Source organism: Labrus mixtus, chromosome 16, assembly GCF_963584025.1.
Source record: "Labrus mixtus chromosome 16, fLabMix1.1, whole genome shotgun sequence".
In the NCBI taxonomy this organism is placed as follows: domain Eukaryota; kingdom Metazoa; phylum Chordata; class Actinopteri; order Labriformes; family Labridae; genus Labrus; species Labrus mixtus.
The window spans coordinates 25,530,769-25,551,285 of record NC_083627.1 but is presented as its reverse complement, the minus strand read 5'-3'; the positions used below and the strand labels follow the sequence as shown (position 1 = coordinate 25,551,285).

Genomic DNA, 20,517 nt, shown 5'->3' with positions numbered 1-20,517 from the left:
CCAGTTATCCTTATAAAATGTAATTTTCCTGTTTTTAAAACTTAACTAGCCTAGCTTTTAAATTGTTTTAATTGCCTTAAAGCAAGTTGATTTTGAAGCTAAATATGTCATCAACAATATACGTTTATTTATTTTGTTTTCAATGTATATTTTTATAAATTGCATAAAATATCACGCTTATGTTCATATAAGGAAATATTAAACCTACTCTGTTAAGTGAAAGAAAAAATGGGTTTCAATGAAAAAACAATAAACCAAACAAAACCACCCATTGAACCTAGACAACCGACCAATCAGGGGAGAGCACTCAGTGTGACAGCTGGTGCTGAGCATGCGCAGTGTTCTTTTCTCTTTGGCAGCCACAACAACACACTGAAGCGAACCAGTCAGTCTCGCCCCTCCGTGCACAGCAGCATCATCTTCGCCCCTGCCGGGTCCGGTGGCAGAGAGGATGGTTCAGCGGAAAAGCAAACGGGGATGCGAATGACAGTGATGAGATAATGATCCTCGATATACGAAGGTTCCCTAGTGTGCGACTAGCTTGACCAAGTGAAACAACCGTGTAAGTAAGACGGAGATTTGATGTTGTGCTGCTGTATGAAAGGTATTCGAGGCTAACATAACACGCTAACGTAAACCTCAGAGACGGCTTGCTAGCTTTGATAGCGGCAGGAAGGCAGGCAGCTTTGGGTGTTAACATTTCCCCGTGCTGCTGAGGGAACACGTTAACACCCAGGATAACGTGTTTTATCGTGATAATTCATGCTACTCCTAGCCTCGTTTCTTTCAGCTGGGTTAGTAATACACACAGACTGTCAGTGTGTTAAACAAAGGAGCTTCAACCGAGGGGCCGCATGGACAGCAACATGCATAGAGAAGTCGACTGCTGTTTGTTTTGTGCTCCATTTCATGCTGACACACTTCTTCAGGGGTAACCACACGAGGTCTGACCTGATTATTTGGCTGATACATGGTGACCTAGCTAATTCTGGTAAATGCCCAAGCGCTATGCACTGAGTCTCCTTCTACAGCTGCCTGACTTTTGCTCAATCACACAAGTTTTATGTCTTCATCTGTCAGTTTATAGAGCACCTTGACCCCCCCCCCCCCCCCCCCCATGCCTTGACTGAGGTGTTGGACTTGATGTGTATCAGCTGACTTTAAGTTTAGATGAGGGTGGTTACTGTTTTTAAAGATATTCAATAGTTATAATAACAGAGTGGTGGTAGCTGTAGAATAAACTTTGAATGGGCTGGGCTCTGTTTGGCCTTTCATCAATCATACCTGCACTGTTAGGTTTATTATAGAGCTATGATACCAGTGTTGTAATCATATAATGATAAGACAGACATTCATCCTAATAGGACTGCTAATAATTCTTGTATTCTTTGGATATTAAAGATTAGTGATATGAAGCTAAAGTGAGTAAGCATTGCTGCCAAACACACTTCATTTCTGTCTTCTCAAGAGGGCAAATTTGCTGCTCTATTCCGTATTTATATAATTCAGTGTGAGAATCTTAAGATTTTCTAAATCAGGCACAACAAAACTTTTTTTGAAAGGAATCATCTTGTTATTGTAGCGGGCATTTTTTATTATTAGTCTTCAAAATATCTAGTCCACAGTCCAGAACGCAAATTTTTCATGCTGGAGGTTTTGGAACGAGAAAGCGATTGTTCATTGACTAATCAAATCGTCTTTAATCCCTGCAGGATTATTAAATATCACCTTAATACGTCATATTTCTTGTAAACTGTGCAATGTTTTTTGTCATGCCTGGGCTATTTAGAAACACAGAGTGACTCAGGATGAGTTCTTGTAAGCGGGAATGATTTCAGTAAGGATTTCAAGACAAGACTCATGACTTTGTGATTCTTGAGCTTATGAGTCATTAAGTCTCTAACCTAACATGGGAATACCACATGAACTATAACCCGGCTCTGTTTAGACTCATGGTCCAGGTGAAACTTTTCATTTACAAACATAAATCCAAAGGCATTCCTTTGTTCCTGGCTTGATTTATAAGTGAGTGTCCAGTCCACAAAGAGCAACCCTCAGACTCACTCCACCCGACCACTGAATGACATGCAGGCTCTAGAGCTTTCATAATACTACATAATTGCACTGTCACTGCCAAGTGCAAACAGCAGGACTTACGTTCTCTTGGATTCCAAAGTTCTTCGACGTCCTGACTCCCTGTCCTTATTTAGTATGAGAGACAGAGGGAGACTGGCGGAAATTCACAGAAGAGTGAAGTGAACTGGAAGTAAACCATTGTGCACAAAACAGGGCCAAGCAGACAGACTGACCTAATAACTGTAGTATCTCCTCTCCACCACCACCACCACCACCATCAACCCTTCAGATATTTGGTTAGATATCAGATACCTCAAAACATACCTGTTTTGTGCATCACAAGAGAAGAACCTTACAAGATGCTCTCTATTATTTCACAAGTGGTAGCAGCCTCTGTGCGAGCCTGTGTGTCTCCATCTGCCAGGCTGTGTTTTGCCTGTATGTGCCCCTGTCTGTCACTGCATAGAAATGGAGAGGCAGAGGAGGGGAGGCAGCCAGCCACGTTATTCAAATGTTCCAGAGCCTGAACCAGCCAGCGGCCAACTGTAGCTGGGCTAAAAGAGGCTCTTTGTGAGGGCCAGACAGATGGCTATAGACTGAAGACTGTAATGATACCCTCAACTGCCCAATACACAAAGACACATGCACACACATACAGACTCCACTTATTACAGGATGTAATGCTGTGTTTATGTGTCAAAGGCAGGACAATCTGTGTATGTGTTTGTGTGAGACAAGATGAAGTTTAGTGATCATGTACAAAATGTGACCGTGGTGTTTTCTTGTTTCCCATGTTGTTTTAATTCTTTTGATGAATGCCAGTGAAGCACTTTGAAATTAGAGAGAAAACATTGAAAAGATCATGACAACTAATGAAACTACAGGAGGGTTTGTAAGCTGTTGCTGGGAGAGTGAACTCAGCAGTAGCAGCCATAGCTTTAATTCCTATGATTCTTTGGTTTAGCGCCTGAGAGGAAAAATTAAACAGGTTTTAGCTCTGTGTATTAGCACTGCATGGTTTAACTCACACTCAGAGCTTCATATCCCCAGTAGCAGACAGGCATGAAAACAGCCAAAAATATGCAAATTCCTCACAAAGGCAAGCTAACTGGACTCACAGTGGCCAGCTGTGGTAATATTGACCTGCATTTCATCAACTGACTAACAAAATCGATGGCTTGGATATCATTAACCTTCCCCTCCTGTCTGTCCTCTTTATAATGATCTCTCTGGCTTTCTAGTTTCTTTCTTCTTCCCTCTCTTTTCTCATTTATTTCCGGTGAGATACCATCCTCGCTAAAGCACATCAGAGGATCAATGGATGGACTGATTGATTGAGCTGCTCCTCCTTGTCTCTTCTTTTTGTTTTGTCTCTCTGTTTGTTCACTTTCCAGCCTCAGTCTTGCTATTTCTCTTCCCCCTTTCTTACCATAACCAACTTTCATTCCCATTCACTCATTGGGATTCTTTCCTCTTCTCATGTGTATCATTCCACCATATTTTCCTCCTATCAATCCCCCCGTCTCTCCTTCTTCTGCTTACAGGGCAGGAAAACACTAAACCATGTTGCTCTAAGGTGTGATCTGTGGTGAACGGGGGAGGAGGAGGAGCAGGAGGAGGCCGAAGGCATAGGTGAGCAGGAAAGGAAGAACGGCGGACGAGCATCTGCCACATCTCCCTGTAGGCGGCCCTCTGCAGGCTCAAAGCCATGGGCAACACAGCTACCAAGTTCCGCAAGGCGCTGGTGGGAGGTGACGAGGCTCTAGCCTGGCAACTGTATGAAGGCAACCCTCAGTTCAGGGAAGGCCTTGACCCGAATGCTTCATACGGAGAGCAGTATCAGCACAATACGCCCCTGCACTACGTCTGCCGCCATGCCATGACTCGTCTGCTCAGGTAACTAAACTTTTTTGGAGGGATGGCTTGTTTTGACTCAAGAGCTTAGACTCTGTTTTAGAGGCAAACATAGCTAATGTGAGGTCAGACATTTGTTTTAGAAGTCTTGATTGTGCATTTTGGCCGTCACCATCTGGGTTTTTCAGAGCCAGATATCAAATTAGAAGACAGAATAGAGCTGTAGAGGTGAAAGCTGACTTATTTTGGCCAAATAAAAAACCTTGGTGTACTTGTGTAACATCTAGCATACTTACAACACATCTTGGTTGAAAGATTGAGCAGCAGGAAACAAAAAAAAAAGTCTTCTCATCACAAAGGTTACAGCCAGTTGTCTTCTCTGGGGGAAAGACCATCAACAATCCTGTCCTCTACTCACCAGCTGCAACCTATAAATCAATGTCTGAGAAACACAGAACATGCAAGTCAGGTATGAGAAGCATAGACACCAGCACCTGATATTTAATGCTAGAGTTTTAAATATAGAGTAGAATAGAGCTAGAGTTCCCCAAAAGGCCCCACAACTACAGTTAAAGTTGAGCTGTCAAGTTTATAGGCTCTTAGTTGAGGAGGAAGCCTGGCTAGCAGTACTTACTTGTCACTTAAAACCATCACGGCCCAAATCGTGCACAACTTTTACATTTTGATTTAAACAAATTGATATTAGCTGTAAAGTTCAGCATTTTAATATATGGAGTCAGCCTCAAGTCGCCATTTGATGAACTGCAATCTGCATCGGCTTAATTTTTTTAGCCATGGGTGTTGAGATTGACTGAGATGCTGATTCATTTGGACAGTCATTTTTGAGCCATGTATTTTAATGTTGTTAAACAGTTTTCTAACACAGGTACAATGGCTGCTCTGTAAGGAGTCATATTAAACTGACAAAAATTAACTGTATGCTTTAATATATTTCTGAGTGTTACCATTTGCATAATCTTTAACGCGAACAAGTTGATACTTTACACAAAAGTCCCAAAAAGCCAGTCACTAATACAAACAATGTTACTGTACAGAAAGTCTTGGAAGTCATCTTGACATGTGGCGGACACAGAAAAGGTTCATCAGCCACGAGAAACACTGATTAACAGAAGTGCAAACTACAGCCTCAGAAAGGACCAATTACTGAAATGAGCTACTGTGAGAGTCTCAACAAAATCAAACAAGAAAGGAGCACTGCACCAACAATACACATGAAGTTCAGCGTGAAAACAGAGAAACACAAGAAAACAGCTCTATAATGCTCTCCTCTGGATCTGGAGGAGTTTTATTGAGCTACTTTTGAGCTTGTGCCGTACTAGGGACTAAAGTGAAGATCTCTTTGTCAGCTGTATGCTATGACCATTCGTTGTAAGTCTTCCTCCTCCTGTTGCATTTGTGTCACTTTAAGTGTGCCAACTTGATTTTACATCAATTTATTTGCATCTCTACTTGCTTGAAACAGCTGCACACACACACACACACACACACACACACACACACACACACACACACACACACACACACCATCATTGGATAATGTCTTCAAAGAAACAATACAGTGGAGTCCCTGAGTCTACCACAACCTTGAAGAAAGGGGTCAAACTAAAAAACATACAGAGAAAGGCACCAGTGTGTCTTTTACCCCCTGCAGGGATAATCAGGCTGCTTGCCGTGAACGAGACTGCTGATTCCATGACTCAATAGCCATCGTCACCTCCTCCTTTTCCTCTTCCTCTCTCCCTCTCTCTCTCTCTCTCTTGCCCTATCTCTCCATGATTACTGTGGGCGGGGGATCAGAGGAAGCAGTTTGAAAAGGCCATTCAATTATCCGTGCATCTGCATGTGTGCACATGTGCATGTGTGTGTTTTTAGGGGGGAAAACTGTGACTCTAAGACTGCTTAATGCGTCCGAGTCTGTATAACACAATGAATCATGGTGTTCTATTTGTGTCCCTTCCTACTAACCTATAATGGGCCGGGGAGGCGTGCTGAAGGCAGCGCTCTGCTCCAGATAAGTATCAGAGGAAATGCTTCTTTGTTCCAGCAGCTTTTTTGGATGGAGGAAAGCAGATAGACGGCAGAAATCTCAGACAAAATACAAACTCGGAGAGGACTGAGCGTGGGCTGGTCGATGCAGAGTCTGTTATTCCGATTATTTTTAAGGGGTATCTATGCCATGTCGGTTTGCCCTCTTCTTGTGTTCTCGGTGGGTTGGATTGGTTTGCAATCCCAAGAGATGTGCAAACTTTTAGATGAATTACTGGAAGAAATGGGTGTAGTTCGGGAAGTGACCACTTCCTTCCACAACAACTTAGAAAACGCTTTTTAAATATGTAAATCACTCCTGTGACTTGATTTCCTGTTGTCTGACAGAGAGCAGGAGTCCCAGAAGATGTATTTCCCTTCATACAGCTACTTCCCATTTTACTTTATATGACTTCACCAAGTGGCAACCTCCAGTTAGGGATGGGAAATTAATAAGAGCATTATACGAGCATTCACAATAAAAACAATAAACAAAGTATGAATTTTTTACAATAAATAAAAAACACTTTGAATGTAGTCAAGCGATGCTTTCTCACTCCACATTTGTACATTTTACTAGTTGTATGGAGGCATGTGTATGAGCCATGCTTTAACACCATTGTGATGCAGTCAGATGAAGCTAAAGCTAACTATCAGCTTACTCTCAGATTAATTAATGCTATTTTGCTATTTGGGTGTTGCGTTGAAGTGAAAAAGGGAATAATGATGATTATTGCTGTTTGGGTGACTTGGCAGTGCACTGTAATCTGGGGAATGCTGCAGGGGCTTGTGGCTGACAGGATAAGAAGGTCAAAAGTGGAAAAGCAGGGCGTAAGTGGAAGAATGGGCTAAATGGCTACACAATAAGGAAACATTCAAACACTAATTCAATTGTGACTGCTGTGTGTTCAAACTCCAGAGGGAGCACTGAGGGAGAGCTTTGGTAGCATGTTTGTATGTATTTAGCCAGTGGAAAAACAATGGCATCTGAATATTTTCTCAGTTTTTGTTGAATTAAATTTAATGATGTCTTTTCAAATGGGCCATCACTGATTAAAAATAAACAGTTTTGTAGAAGAGGATGAAAGGCAGGCAAAAAAAAGTGCGAAAAGATGAAGATGAAGATTAAGATTAAGATTTACTTTTATTGATCCCCGCAAGGGGAAATTTCAGTTTTTACACTCTGTAAGTCATGAACACACACACAGGCTGAAATATACACACACATGCAGAAACAGGATCCTATGGACATGCATTAATGGAGAGAAGCCAGAGTGACGGAGCGGCCCACAGTGGGCGCTCCTGATGGTGGAGAGGGGGTTTGGTGGCACCTCGGCATGAAGAGGAGGAGAGTGAAAAGACAGAAAATGAGAGTTAGATGTTTTTGAAAGAGGATTGAAAAATAAACTTAACAAGGGATGAGGAGAATATGTGAAGCCAAATGAAACCATGGAAAGCTAATCAGCAAATGGAGATCTTGATTGACAAGTAGCAGAGAAAAACAATTTAGTAAACAGAAACACAACCACAGCCAGGCCCACCGAGCTACTTCCCCATCCATCACTGTGTGTGTGTGTGTGTGTGTGTGTGTGTGTGTGTGTGTGTGTGTGTGTGTGTGTGTGTGTGTGTGTGTGTGTGTGTGTGTGTGTGTGTGTGTGTGTGTGTGTGTGTGTGTGTGTGTGTGTGTGTGTGTGTGTGTGTGTGTGTGTGTGTGTGTGTGTGTGTGTGTGTGTGTGTGTGTGTGTGTGTGTGTGTGTGTGTGTGTGTGTGTGTGTGTGTGTGTGTGTGTGTGTGTGTGTGTGTGTGTGTGTGTGTGTGTGTGTGTGTGTGTGTGTGTGTGTGTGTGTGTGTGTGTGTGTGTGTGTGTGTGTGTGTGTGTGTGTGTGTGTGTGTGTGTGTGTGACTGACCATGTCCATTATCTCATAGATGTTAAACAGAAACAGTCAATATGCTTTTTTTCTCCTCCTCTCTCTTTCTCTCTTTTCCTCTTACCCACAGACTCTCAGATTGCACTACACCTCACTCTCGTCATGTCATCTGAACTCATCTGTCCACTTTCTCCTTCCTCTGCTCTTTTTTTTTTTTTTAACACTCTCTGTTTGAAGTCTTCTATTCTTCCTTCTCATATCACTTTACTCTTTTTAAACCGCTCACATTTAATTTAATCTTGTCTTTATCACCTGCATCATACAGGTCCTTCCTGTTTAGTAAAGAGGGAAACCCCAACAAGCGCAACATACACAATGAGACCTGCCTCCACGTGCTGTGCCAAGGCCCGCAGATCCTGCTGCTGTCAGAGGGAGCGCTGTCACCGCGGCTTGCCCGGCCACAGAGGGATGAGCAGCGTCGTGCAGACTGCCTGCAGGTACAAACACACACTCTTAAGTGAAGCTCAGTGAGCACACTTTTGTGAAAAGCCAATAAGCTGAAGTCATCGCTGTCGTTTGAGTAATGATGTGAATGCATTTGTGTGTTCCCTCGCTGCCAGATGATCCTGAGCTGGACTGGGGCCAGGCTGGAGGGAGGCCAGTACGAGAAGGCCAACGTCAACACCACCGACAATCATCACAGCACCTGTCTGCACTACGCTGCTGCTGCAGGCATGAAGAGCTGTGTGGAGGTGAGAAAAAGTGTGCAGGCTAACAAACTCACTGTTGTGAGCTTTGTTTTTTACTATAGCAGGTCTCTCTGTGCTCTCTGTGATTGGATGGTACAGCCAGGACAGTGAGTAGACTGTAATATTCCAGCCCTCGCATAAGGAGCATCTGTTTCTTGTTTCATTACTGTCAGTTCCAAGTAGCATTTCCTCTCTTGATATTACAGTTATTGAATAAGAAAGAAAACCTAGTTCCTGAATTGAAAAAATTGATTTCAACTGTGATATGAGCAGCCTGGGGAAAAGTAATCCAGATATATACTTAAAGATAAAAAAGTTTTAACACTCTACATTCTTTCTCTACTCTCTTTTCTTTTATTTGCCTTTTTCATAAACTGTCTGCCAACGCCTCGATACATCCTTTTTGATGAACTCCTTTTGAACTGTTGTTTTTTTTCCCTCTCTCGCTCAGGCCTCTCGCTTTCTTTGTCTTTTGGCTCAAATTCCAATTTCTCTTTCCTCTTCATTAACTCTTTTTTTTCTTTTTCTCCCATTCCTCCCCCCCCCGATCTCTTCCCCCTTTAGCAGCTAATCCAGAGTGAGGCAGATCTTTTTGTAGAGGATGAGGACAAGTTGACTCCGTGCGACCATGCCGAGCGGCATCACCACACCGAGCTGGCCCTCAGCCTGGAGTCGCAGATGGTTTTCTCCTCCTCTTCTTCTCAGCAGTCAAACACAGATGCACATGGTGATACCAACCTGCTGCAATACAAAGAGGTGAGACAACAGTCACCAGATCATGGGGTTCCCTGCTGGCTGGACGATTAGAACCATGTTGTTATTTTTATGCTTCTGCTTCCTGCTGTGCCTGTAACCGAATTACCTTTTTTAAAATCTCAGCCTTATGAGGGACTGAAGCTTCAGGACCTGCGCAGACTGAAGGATATGCTGATCGTAGAGACGGCAGACATGCTGCAAGCCCCCCTCTTCACTGCTGAGGCCCTGCTCCGAGCTCATGGTGTGTGTTTCTCTATTAAAGGAAGCTGGCATTCTTGGGACCTTTACAGACCCACACAGCTCTGTCATTGTGAGAGTTACACACACGTTTCTTGTCTTTAAACCTGCATCTTCTTCTGTCAGACTGGGACAGAGAGAAGCTTCTCGAAGCCTGGATGTCGGACGCTGAAGGCTGCTGCCAACGCTCGGGTGTGGCCATGCCTACCCCGCCACCCAGCGGATACAACGCCTGGGACACCTTACCCTCACCTCGCACGCCCCGGACCCCACGCTCACCTCTCACACTCACCCTCACCTCCCCGACTGACAGCTGCCTCACACCTGGAGAGGAGGGCCTGTCTACGGTGAGACATCTGCTCCAGATTTGAACAGAAGCGCCAAGGGGCTGGAAATATACATTTCCAATTTCAGACCTGAAGAGCCAAGAAAAAAAACATAGTCAGCAGTGCAAGTTTTTTTTATCTTAGAAGTGCATTCAACAACATTTTCCCGCTCTCTACTTTAACAGCCTTGGTTAGAACATTTTAATTTCATTCATTTTAATTCTTAAGACAAATATCCTATTGATAAAAAGTTGACACTGCACATTCATTTTGTGTCAACATTAATCAAAAGGTCTTTAATAGGCAGTTTTTCTTCATGAAGACTTGTAGAAGTTCCTGGTGAATAGTTTAAGAGCTGAGTGAAATAGGAAAAAAGGGATAAAGATATTAGATGGCCAAAATCCTTCTCCCACATACTGTCAGTGGATTAATTACAATTTAGATAATCTTATTTATTTGATGTATATCTTCACTGACGGAGGTTATATTTGTTTGCATAATATTCTCTAGATGTTGTTATTTTGTCCATCCTTGTGTATCGTTATGTCGTTATGGAGAACACATTGAGGTGTTTATTAGGCATAAGTATCAGATAACCTCTGAATATAATTGAAATGTCATAATTTCTCTTCTTTTTCCCTGCAGTGTGGAATATGTCTCTGCTCCATCTCAGTGTTTGAGGATCCAGTGGACATGTCCTGTGGACACGAGTTCTGCAGAGGATGCTGGGAAGGGTAGGCACCACCTGTGTTTGTGTGTGTATGCAAATGTTCCTACACACCTGAGAGTGTCAACTGTTGTCATATGCATTCTCATTTGTGTCTCAGGTTCCTCAATGTAAAGATTCAGGAGGGCGACGCACACAACATCTTCTGCCCGGCTTACGAGTGCTACCAGCTGGTGCCAGTGCATGTCATCGAGAGTGTGGTTTCCAGAGAGATGGATCAGCGATATCTACAGTTTGACATCAAGGTAAAACATTTACAGGTCATACAGAAATTTGTGTTCAGGATCTCTTTAAGGCTCATTAACTCTTCTTCCAACTGTGCCATTGTTTGTGTTGTTGCTGCATCTATGAATTTGAAATAAACACAAGGTACTTGTGCCTCTAATGAAAGGATAAGTGCCCCTATGCCCTACTGATAATTTACATAGCCCAACCTGTAGCCTTAATTTATCATTGCAAACAAAACAGCTTTGCCACCTACCAGGTAGTGACAACGATGATACGCCCTACCCTACGGCCCCTATTAGCCCACACAACTCAACGGGCAACAAGAGCCAGGACATCACCGGGGTATCAGAGGCCTAATGGGTGGGGATGAAGGGATCCACTCTATTCCTTCTTAAGGGGAAGTAATGAATGCTTACAGGGGCAGAAGGGATCAACTGAGCCGGCGGGGGAGCACAGCGTTGTGTATGTGTGTGTGCATGCCTGCCTGACTGTGTGTGTATGTGGAGCTCCTGCTGTGCCGCGCTTCTGCAACACCAGAATTCACAGACAGGGACACAAATATTACACTGTCTGAAATCACTATGAATGTACAAAAATGTAACGACATCTGAGCTTAGTTACGGCACTACACAGTATGAAAAGGGTTATAGAGAAAAGTTTGTAGAAAGATCTCAGAAAAGACTACTTTTATTTACTTTTAATTTCTCCCGGTTTGTTTGTTGTCCATTTATTGTGTTCTCTCATCACCTCTCCCCTCTTTGTTGCAGGCGTTTGTTGACAACAATCCCGCCATCCGCTGGTGTCCCGCAGCACGTTGTGAGCGTGCAGTGCGGCTCACGCGACCCGGCCCTGGGGACAGCGACCCCCAGAGTTTCCCCCTACTGCCCTCCCCAGCTGTTGATTGTGGAAAGGGTCACCTCTTCTGCTGGTACACTGCTTGTCTCTTTTTCAACTTGATGCAAATGTAGTGTTCAATTATTTTTCCCACACACAAATATGTGTTTTTGAAAACTATACCCTTTATTACAGCACACATTTTTTACAAATGTTTCTCAGCTAATACTTTTATGTCAGCAAAATATTTGTGTCAACAGAAACTTTGAATTAAAACTCTCTATTCTTATCGTCAGGCTTTTTTTTGCCACATGGATGCAGCATGGGTGACAGTTGTTTTGGTACTTTATTCTCAGTGGATTGTATTATGCTGTTTATCTCCCTCACAGGGAGTGCCTTGGCGAGGCCCACGAGCCATGTGACTGTCAGATGTGGAGGAACTGGCTCCAGAAAGTGACAGAGATGAAGCCTGAGGAGTGTAAGTGTCTCACTGTGACCTTAATGTTTCCAGGAATTTTCAGTGTCCCCGGGGATCGTTTTAGCTGCAGCTCAGTAAGCCGGCACCACAATAAGCCCGTTAACAGCAGCTGTCAGGTCAGCCGACCAGGATGTGTCTTCATGTACTTTATAACCTCCCGGCAGGTGTTCAGGTCATTGATATTTGCCAAATGTGCAGGGCAGGTGATGGACAAATGAGTCGTTGCTTATGTGTGTGTGTGTGTGTGTGTGTGTGTGTGTGTGTGTGTTTGTGTGTGTGTGTGTGTTTCTGCTTACTACAGTGGCAGGTGTGAGTGAAGCCTATGAGGATGCTGCTAACTGCCTGTGGCTGCTGACCAACTCCAAACCATGTGCCAACTGCAAGTCGCCCATTCAAAAGAATGAGGGCTGCAACCATATGCAGTGTGCCAAGGTTTACACATTAATATCTCTGTCAGCTGTTTGTCTGATCTCTCAATATTAATAATTCTTTATTTTGTGCTGTGTTTGGAGACAATTTTAAGATGAACTCTCTCTCTCTCTCTCTCTCTCTCTCTCTAGTGTAAGTATGACTTCTGTTGGATCTGTCTGGAGGAGTGGAAGAAGCACAGCTCATCAACAGGAGGCTACTATCGCTGCACTCGCTATGAGGTCATCCAACAGCTCGAGGAGCAGTCTAAGGAGATGACTGTAGAGGTACAAACAAACGAACAAAATGATGTAAACATACACAAGAAGACATCTTTAACTGCTTGAATTATAATCTACAAGAACTGCTCAATCCTCTCTGATGATCATATTACCATAAAGAATTCAAAGACGCTGACTGGCACACTCGAGGCTCTTTAATGATCATGTGGATGTTTTGTCACAGGCAGAAAAGAAGCACAAAAGTTTTCAGGAGCTGGACCGTTTTATGCACTATTACACCCGCTTCAAGAACCATGAACACAGTTACAAGGTAATGCACTCCTGACACGTTCTCATATCAATTTACAGCTAGAGTTCTTAAATGCTCATTTAGAGCTAGAGTACATCTGATGACTGTGAGATATTGGATGTGTATATTTTGTCTTGTTGTCTGTTAGTTGGAGCAGAAATTGCTGAAAACAGCTAAAGAGAAGATGGAGCAGCTGAGCAGAGCCTTCATTTGTCGTAAGTCTCACTTGTACTATCCTTGCCTGATGTGATTTTAACTAATGTGGGGCATATAGAGCTTTTTTATTTTGGTCTGAAGAGGCTGTAATAGATTGCTCCGGTGTTTTATAATTCTTCATTTATTTAAGTATTTTTCACTAACCTTGTGTGTGTCTCTGTGTTTGGTTTTGGTCCAGGTGAAGGCACTCCACCAGACACAAGGTTCATAGAGGACGGCGTGTGCGAGCTGCTTAAGACGCGTCGTGTGCTGAAGTGCTCTTACCCGTACGGCTTCTTCCTGCAGCAAGGCAGCACTCAGAAAGAGATATTTGAGCTCATGCAGGTAATTGATCACAAATCTGATGGCTTACGTGCCCCTACTGTGACCCTGTAAAGACTGCTGTGCTGATTTAGACCACACAGGACTAAACAAGTTAAAAAACATTAGGTTTAGTATCCCAGGTGCAAAACATCAGGAGACAATCATCCTTTGAGGACCATACAGATAATCCTTAAAGTTAGCCCAGATTTTCAAGATTTCACAACTAAATACATCTTGGTAGAGACAAAGTGTGTACACAAGAGTAATGGGAGGTATGGCAGAGAGGGACTGGAGAGAACTTAAAACCATAATCAGTGATGTTGAATAATACTTTAAATACATGCTGCAAATCCCTTTTAAAATGTGGATTTCCAGTTTTTGAGCAAATGGAAGTAGACACATTTGTCTGTGGTTTCTTCCCAGACTGACCTGGAGATGGTTGTGGAGGATTTGGCCCAGAAGGTCAACCGGCCTTACCTGAGGACGCCCTGCCACAAAATCATCAGCGCGGCTCGTTTGGTGCAGCAGAAGAGGCAAGAATTCTTGGCATCAGTGGCCCGTGGTGTCGCTCCCAACGATTCTCCAGATCCTCCACGCAGGAAGTACGGAGAAAACACACTCACTCACACACACTCACTCAAACATTTGATGGTTTTGTTTTTTGCCAGTTTTGTTTTTTGCCAGTGCAGTTAATCTGGTTACAAACTACACAATGATGAATGTTTGAAAATGTGACTCTTCTGTTTCATTTGCTCCAGTTACCCTGGAGGATCATGGGACTGGGAGTACCTAGGTTTTGCCTCACCTGAGGTAAGCAGAAACTGAACACACTGAAACGCTAACTTTTTTGTTCTGCTAATGTTGAGATTTATGCCCCAGCTAAAGCTTCTCCCTAAACCTGTGCTCCGTAACCCCCCGTCATGTAATGCATGACTCCGGCTGCAGCTGACATAGTTTGCTTGTGTGTGTTAAGATGGGGAGTCGTCACTCTGTGCTGGGAGCAGGAGAGCAAAGAGACAGACAGTCACAGGTAATAAATGGTTTAAAGCCACAAGCATTTTTGTGCATACGCATGTGCTATGTTCTATTTTTCTTTGCCTTAGATTGTGCACATGTTCAGTGCAAAGAGGACTTGGCACACCACTTCTGGAGTTGGCTTAGTTAAAACACAGCTTGATTTACTTTTTGCAGGATTATGCTGACATCCAGTACCGTCGCAGACACAGACCACGGCGCAGAGGAGACATGCTGAGTCTGCACAACCTAAGGAGCAGCAGCAACACGCCAGAAACCAGCAGAAGGAGTGAGAACACAGGTCTGCACATTGTAATGCACTATTCAACTAACTTTTATCAAGGCCTTTTGAATGCTAACAGGATTATCCAAAAGGCAAAAGAGTGTTCGTACAGTCCTTGGGATTTTGGAATTGTTCAGATAAACACTTTTCACAATATTGTACCACATACAATAAATGATTTATAGCAATATATTACAGTATGCATAAACATTTGATCCTAATCCAGCTCCACTCTTTGCCTCCCCTAATACATTTTCAGATGTCACTACACCTGACAGCCAGCAAATGGTTTTTTAAGTTATAGCTCTATTAATCTTGTATGGTCAGTGCACACAGAGACATCGACCACTGGGATCAATGAGCATTAAGCCACATAAAGCTGTTCTCGTTTTAACATCATGTTTTGTTTTTCCAGAAGGTCCAGAGAGAGGCGAAGGACGCAGGAGAGCACTTGGCTCGCTCGATGACGACGACCCAAATATCCTTCTTGCCATCCAGCTCTCCCTGCAGGAGTCCCGCAGAGAGCGGAGCCTGGAAGGAGGCCTGGAGAGGGGGATGGAGGGAAGAGTGGAGCTTGTTGGGGGACTGGAAGCAGGACAGGAGAGGAGGGCGGGTCCCATTGGAGAACTGGGCAGTGTCGCTTTGCACTCTCTCAACACAGACGGTCCTCCAGGTGCCAGAGGCCCCTCATATCCAGCCTCTCTCCTGGATCCTCCCCGCCCTCCTCACAGGACAGACTCCACCTCCCAGCATCCTACGTCCACTCCCCTCCCCCTTCCTCCCCCGCCTCCCTCTCTCAGTGCGGAGCTGCTGGAGCTGGGAGACAGCCTTATGAAACTGGGGAACATAACCACTCCTTACGACCTGGACACACACACACAGGAGCAGCTGTGCTCACACCACACATACAACCACAGTACACTAACCGCTCCCTACAGCATTGAACCTGCATATAGCGCCTGCACCAACAGACAAGAGCAGAGTGCACTGAGCGCTCCATATGTGCTCAACCATATCACCACCACTGATCATCGCTATGACAACAAAGAGCAGGGTTACTGCCACTCCAATGCTTATTTAGCTGAGGCTGAGCCCACTGCCTCCTGCGAACTTGAAAGCACCCAAAACCTAGCCCCTCAGAATTCCTACAACCAGGAACACGCATCCTTGTATGACAGCCCCTCAAAACCAGACAGCTCTTACACATCCAACCCAGAACACAGTAGGTCTTACTCTCAGGAGCGTCCTGCTGCCTGCGCTCTCGAACGCCCACACAAACCAGACCCCCAGCCCCCTGCCCAGTTGTGCCTCCCGTCTCCAGAGCTCGATCCGGAGCTGCTGCTTTCCCCGGTGATACCACCAGGGGGCCCTTTCACCCCCAGCGACCCTCAGAGTCTAGAGGCCCTGGACCCCACCGCCAGTGCCCAGCTGCTGGACAACATCATGGCCTGGTTCAACAACAACATCAACCCCCAGAACAACCCACAGAGCCTCGCCCTCATCCCCTCCCCACCCACTACAGAAACAGACTCCTCCCCCGACACACACACAGAAACTGAGACTGCAAGCCAGACCTCCAGGGAACCGACCCCGGCCCCAGTTTGGCAGCCCCTGGAGGGTGAGCCAGAAGGGGAGAGGGGGCCAGCGAGCCCCCATCATGGTGCTTCGGGCACAGAGAACCTGAAGACATCAAGGCCGAGCACTCTTGATCTTGAAAACAGAGAGGCTGGCGAGGAGGGTGCGGGCGCAGGGTGTGTGGCTGACATGTCGCTGGACGAAGTGCACACACACCCGTGCCCACACCCCCAACACGGAACCAGTCCCACAAATGCTGCCCCGCCCACAGAGAGAGACTTAGACCTCATCCTTCAGCTAGAAGAGGATCAATCACCTGAGGAATGGGAGGAGCAAGTACACCTGGTGTGACGGCAACAAAGCGACGACATGGAGAGAGATGGTTGAGCAAGTACAGACAGAAAGAGAGAGAGAGAGAGAGATGAAAGCAAAAGAGGAAACAAACAAAAGGTGGAAAAACTAGTGAGGAGCACTGATGGAAAATTTAATGTTGATGCCTCAATGGAAGCTGTGTGTCTCTGGCAATTGAGTGTTTACTGTGTGTATTATACTGTATCTAGAGAGGACTTAAAGACCTGCGGCTTTGTCCAGTAAAGATGATGTCATACGCATTTTTTTAAGTGCTTTTTGTCTGCGATAAAGAAAGCAGACAAACTATTCTTTGAAACAACTGAGTGTTTAAAACAGAGTACATCAATGGTAAGCTACTGATATCATAACTCATAAAGTGCTGCTCATGTTTTTCTTTTCTTATTTTTTTATTTATTACTCCGCCTCCTCTTGTGTTTGTCTTCTACATTTCATCCAGGGTGAAGTTTTGGTGCTGATCATGCTGAAAGCCAAACTTGCCTCCTTTTTGCCACAACAAACTGACCCAACCGTGAGCCTGTTCAAAGCTCCCAGAGCCAAACACGATGATAACTGTAACCTCGGAGCTGGTTTAGCGTACTGTACAATCAGAGGGCCTGATTCCTTTTTAGACCTTCTCGCACACTGTGCCTGCTTTGTTTGGGAGCAAACACACTACTGATCTTACCTTTTGGTAGGCAAGAAAAAGGAAAAACCACACCTGTCACTGCTAGAACAACATGCCTTTGACAGTTATTTTTCTCTTGTTACACCTCACAGAGGAGAAATGGTCTTGAAAAGAGAGGTTAAAGGCTGCACCTTTAGAGTCAGTGGGAAGTGAGTGTATTGCTCAAAGACATTTCATCGTCATTGGTGATTGTTGTTTTCCCACTCACCACATCACCCTTCTTCTCTTCCTTAAAATAAATGTATTTAATAAGAGGTCAGCTTTCATCCATATTGATGTATTTCACAGATGCTTTGGCTCAGTTTACACAATGAGTGATTTAACGTTTAAAACTCTTAATACAAACGATCATTTCAACAACAAAGCCTTAAAATCTGCTCTAAGAAAACACAATGAAAACAGCTTAATCCATCCATGAATGAAAAAGTATCACAAAACCAAGTTAATTACTGGAGTTGTTGCAATGATGTATCAGAAAACACAATGCTAGTCATCTTTAATTCTCTTTAAAAAAAAGAGGTCGGTGGTCATTTCCTCCAAGAATGTGCAATTTTGTGGCAGAAGTAGGTGTTGAAAGCATGTTAAGTATGAGTAAAGGCTGAAAAACATGTTGTATTAATATAAATTAATTTAACTAAAGTAATAAGTCTTGAACAATCTTCTTAACACATATCGATTTGCCCAAGGCAGCAAATTAAAATCAACAAACTCTGAAGTTATTTATTTTTTAGAACACATTTTCGATCCATTTTTGTCAGATGAAAGAACTAAAAATGAATTATGCTGTCACTAAAAAAAAGAATGACCACAATAAATCTTCCATTCATGCAAATGCTGTTTATGATTATACTTAACTGCATCACTTTACTATTAAACTTTAATATTTCCATCAAGATTAAGTTTAAAATCCAGTAAGTTAGTGTAATGCTGGAAAGCGTGCAGCATTGACCCAGAAGTCAAAGTAACAGACACTCAGAGCATCGCAACACTTTGACATCCTATTTCCTTTTTGTCCCTCTTCCAGAGCTCATTTGTTGAAACAGACTCAAAAGGTCAGTGTTGGAGAAAAAGTTAAACCTTTATTACATTCATTCAGAGATCAGTCTGCTTAGAAACAAGTGAAACTAAGAACAGGAGGTTACTGTATTCTAAGGACTGATTTTTAATGTTTGTCTCTTCGCACATTCAAACTCAGCCAAAGCAAAATCACTCGTGCTGTAGTTGTTTGTTTCAGTCGCATCTTTTCCACTACTGATGGATGGTGCAGCGTGCTGGTGATGAATGGGAGCTGGGTCAGTCTTGTTTGAACTGTAATTTATCCTTTTTCTTTATTCCTTCTGATGGAAATGTCTTCAAGTTGAGGCCAGCGCCTTTTGGTCTGTGTGCCTTTTTTGTTTGTATTTGGTTATTTGTTGGTATTTGTTAGTGTCATTCCTTTTAACCTTAAAGTTGTTTTTGAAAGCTGATGGAGAACACACTGCGAAACACAACACAGGTTTTAGCTGCACATTAGAAATGTTTCCATCTACACCCCAGTTTTATCTTACTTTTCCTGGTACCAAGATGTTTAGGCCATTTAACTGAATCCCAAAAAACTGCTTCGAAGCCACATGAAAGAATTAATTTATGAATTTTTTTTTACTCCTTGACTTTCCGGTTTAATCAGAAACTACTTTGTACAAAAGTGTAGCGCAGTTGGCCTTTGATTCTTTCTTTTTTTATCTTGATTGTAGTGAAGCCAAACATTATTGCCCAACTGTAACGTTTACAAGAGAGAAGACTCTGCCTGCTGTGTTTTAGATATGACGTGCTGCTTTGGACACTGACATGATCATTACAATGAATCATACTTTCATCAAGGCCAAACAAATGTCAAGAAATCCTTTTCTAAAGCAAACTCTGAATTTGTTGAAATGTCTCCCTCTAGTTTGCAGAAGTATCCAATTATACAGAATGTGATATGCAATCAGAAACTGATTATTGACAGATTTAGTTGCAGGTTTAATGAATGTGCTCAAATGAAGTGATCCTGACTTTTAACACCCTAAAAGAACACCACTTCTCTGTTGAACATTAAACTGTGAAGGTGCTGGACAGCCTAAAGGTGCTGATGAAGACATTTCATAACGCATCGCCTTCTGATGTGCGAGGGCCGCCGGTGACGCCCTTAACATTTTTAGACTTTGTTCCCTAAGGAATGAAGGTCAACAGGACTACTCACTTATTTTTGGTTGCATGGTTGAATCAGGACAAACACTCTGTGTTACTCTAACTCTGTGGGTTTCTTTCATTTGCACAGACATGCTTTTAATTTGTTAAATTGATCAAATGGTGTCAGACAAGATGGGGAGAACTGATGAGTGAGACTTATTATTATGATTATTATTTTCTTTGTTTTCTTGATTTTGATTTTAATTTATGGTCTGCCATTTTGTACTCCATATTTAATGTTTATACTTTAACTAACCCTCAGTCAACCACTACAGAACTCAAAAGAAATGAAATTGCACTCTCATAGATTATACTTGATACATTCCCGGTGGGTCCATAAAGGAGCTTTGATGTGTGGCCAAAACTGTAAATGGAAGTCTCAGTGCAAAGTTTACTCTCAATAAAGAGCTAAAAGTGTGTCACGAAGAGTTTTTCTTGGAGTGCTAGTGAGAGAAATCCCTCTCACTAAAGGAATCGAAACAAAACATGCACAACAAAAAGACCATCCTTATCTATATCAAGTAAACTTTATACTTCAAACATCATGAATTAAAAAAGGACAACTTGTAAAGACAAATTCTTATTTTGGATCATCCAAAACTTGTCCTTTTGAAAACTACCCATAACATGCCTACGCTAAATGACAGTCCTGGAACTATTCAAAGGTCCACTGTACCAATCAACACCAGGGTGGTAAAATACTCAACATATCAACTCTGTAGTACCATCTACTGTCAAACAGTGAAAACTACAACACTAC

General features: G+C 43.3%; 1 protein-coding gene across 2 annotated transcripts; it reads left to right on the top strand.

The window, feature by feature from the left end:
* Positions 1–374: 374 nt before the first annotated feature.
* LOC132991695 (ankyrin repeat and IBR domain-containing protein 1-like) lies at positions 375–20,175 on the top strand. 2 transcript variants are annotated; one of them, XM_061060548.1, is made up of 21 exons: positions 375–562; positions 3,621–3,972; positions 8,171–8,342; positions 8,466–8,597; positions 9,162–9,350; positions 9,474–9,591; positions 9,714–9,934; positions 10,559–10,647; positions 10,741–10,885; positions 11,636–11,796; positions 12,092–12,180; positions 12,482–12,612; positions 12,741–12,875; positions 13,054–13,140; positions 13,268–13,334; positions 13,514–13,659; positions 14,062–14,240; positions 14,397–14,448; positions 14,612–14,668; positions 14,830–14,953; positions 15,351–20,175. In XM_061060548.1, exons 2-21 carry the CDS (start codon positions 3,785–3,787, stop codon positions 16,859–16,861), a joined length of 3,993 nt encoding a protein of 1,330 aa, XP_060916531.1. In that variant the 5' UTR covers positions 375–562; positions 3,621–3,784; the 3' UTR covers positions 16,862–20,175. The 2 variants fall into 2 exon arrangements, with proteins under 2 accessions (XP_060916531.1, XP_060916530.1); XM_061060547.1 differs by having other exon boundaries at positions 9,159–9,350.
* Positions 20,176–20,517: the final 342 nt, after the last annotated feature.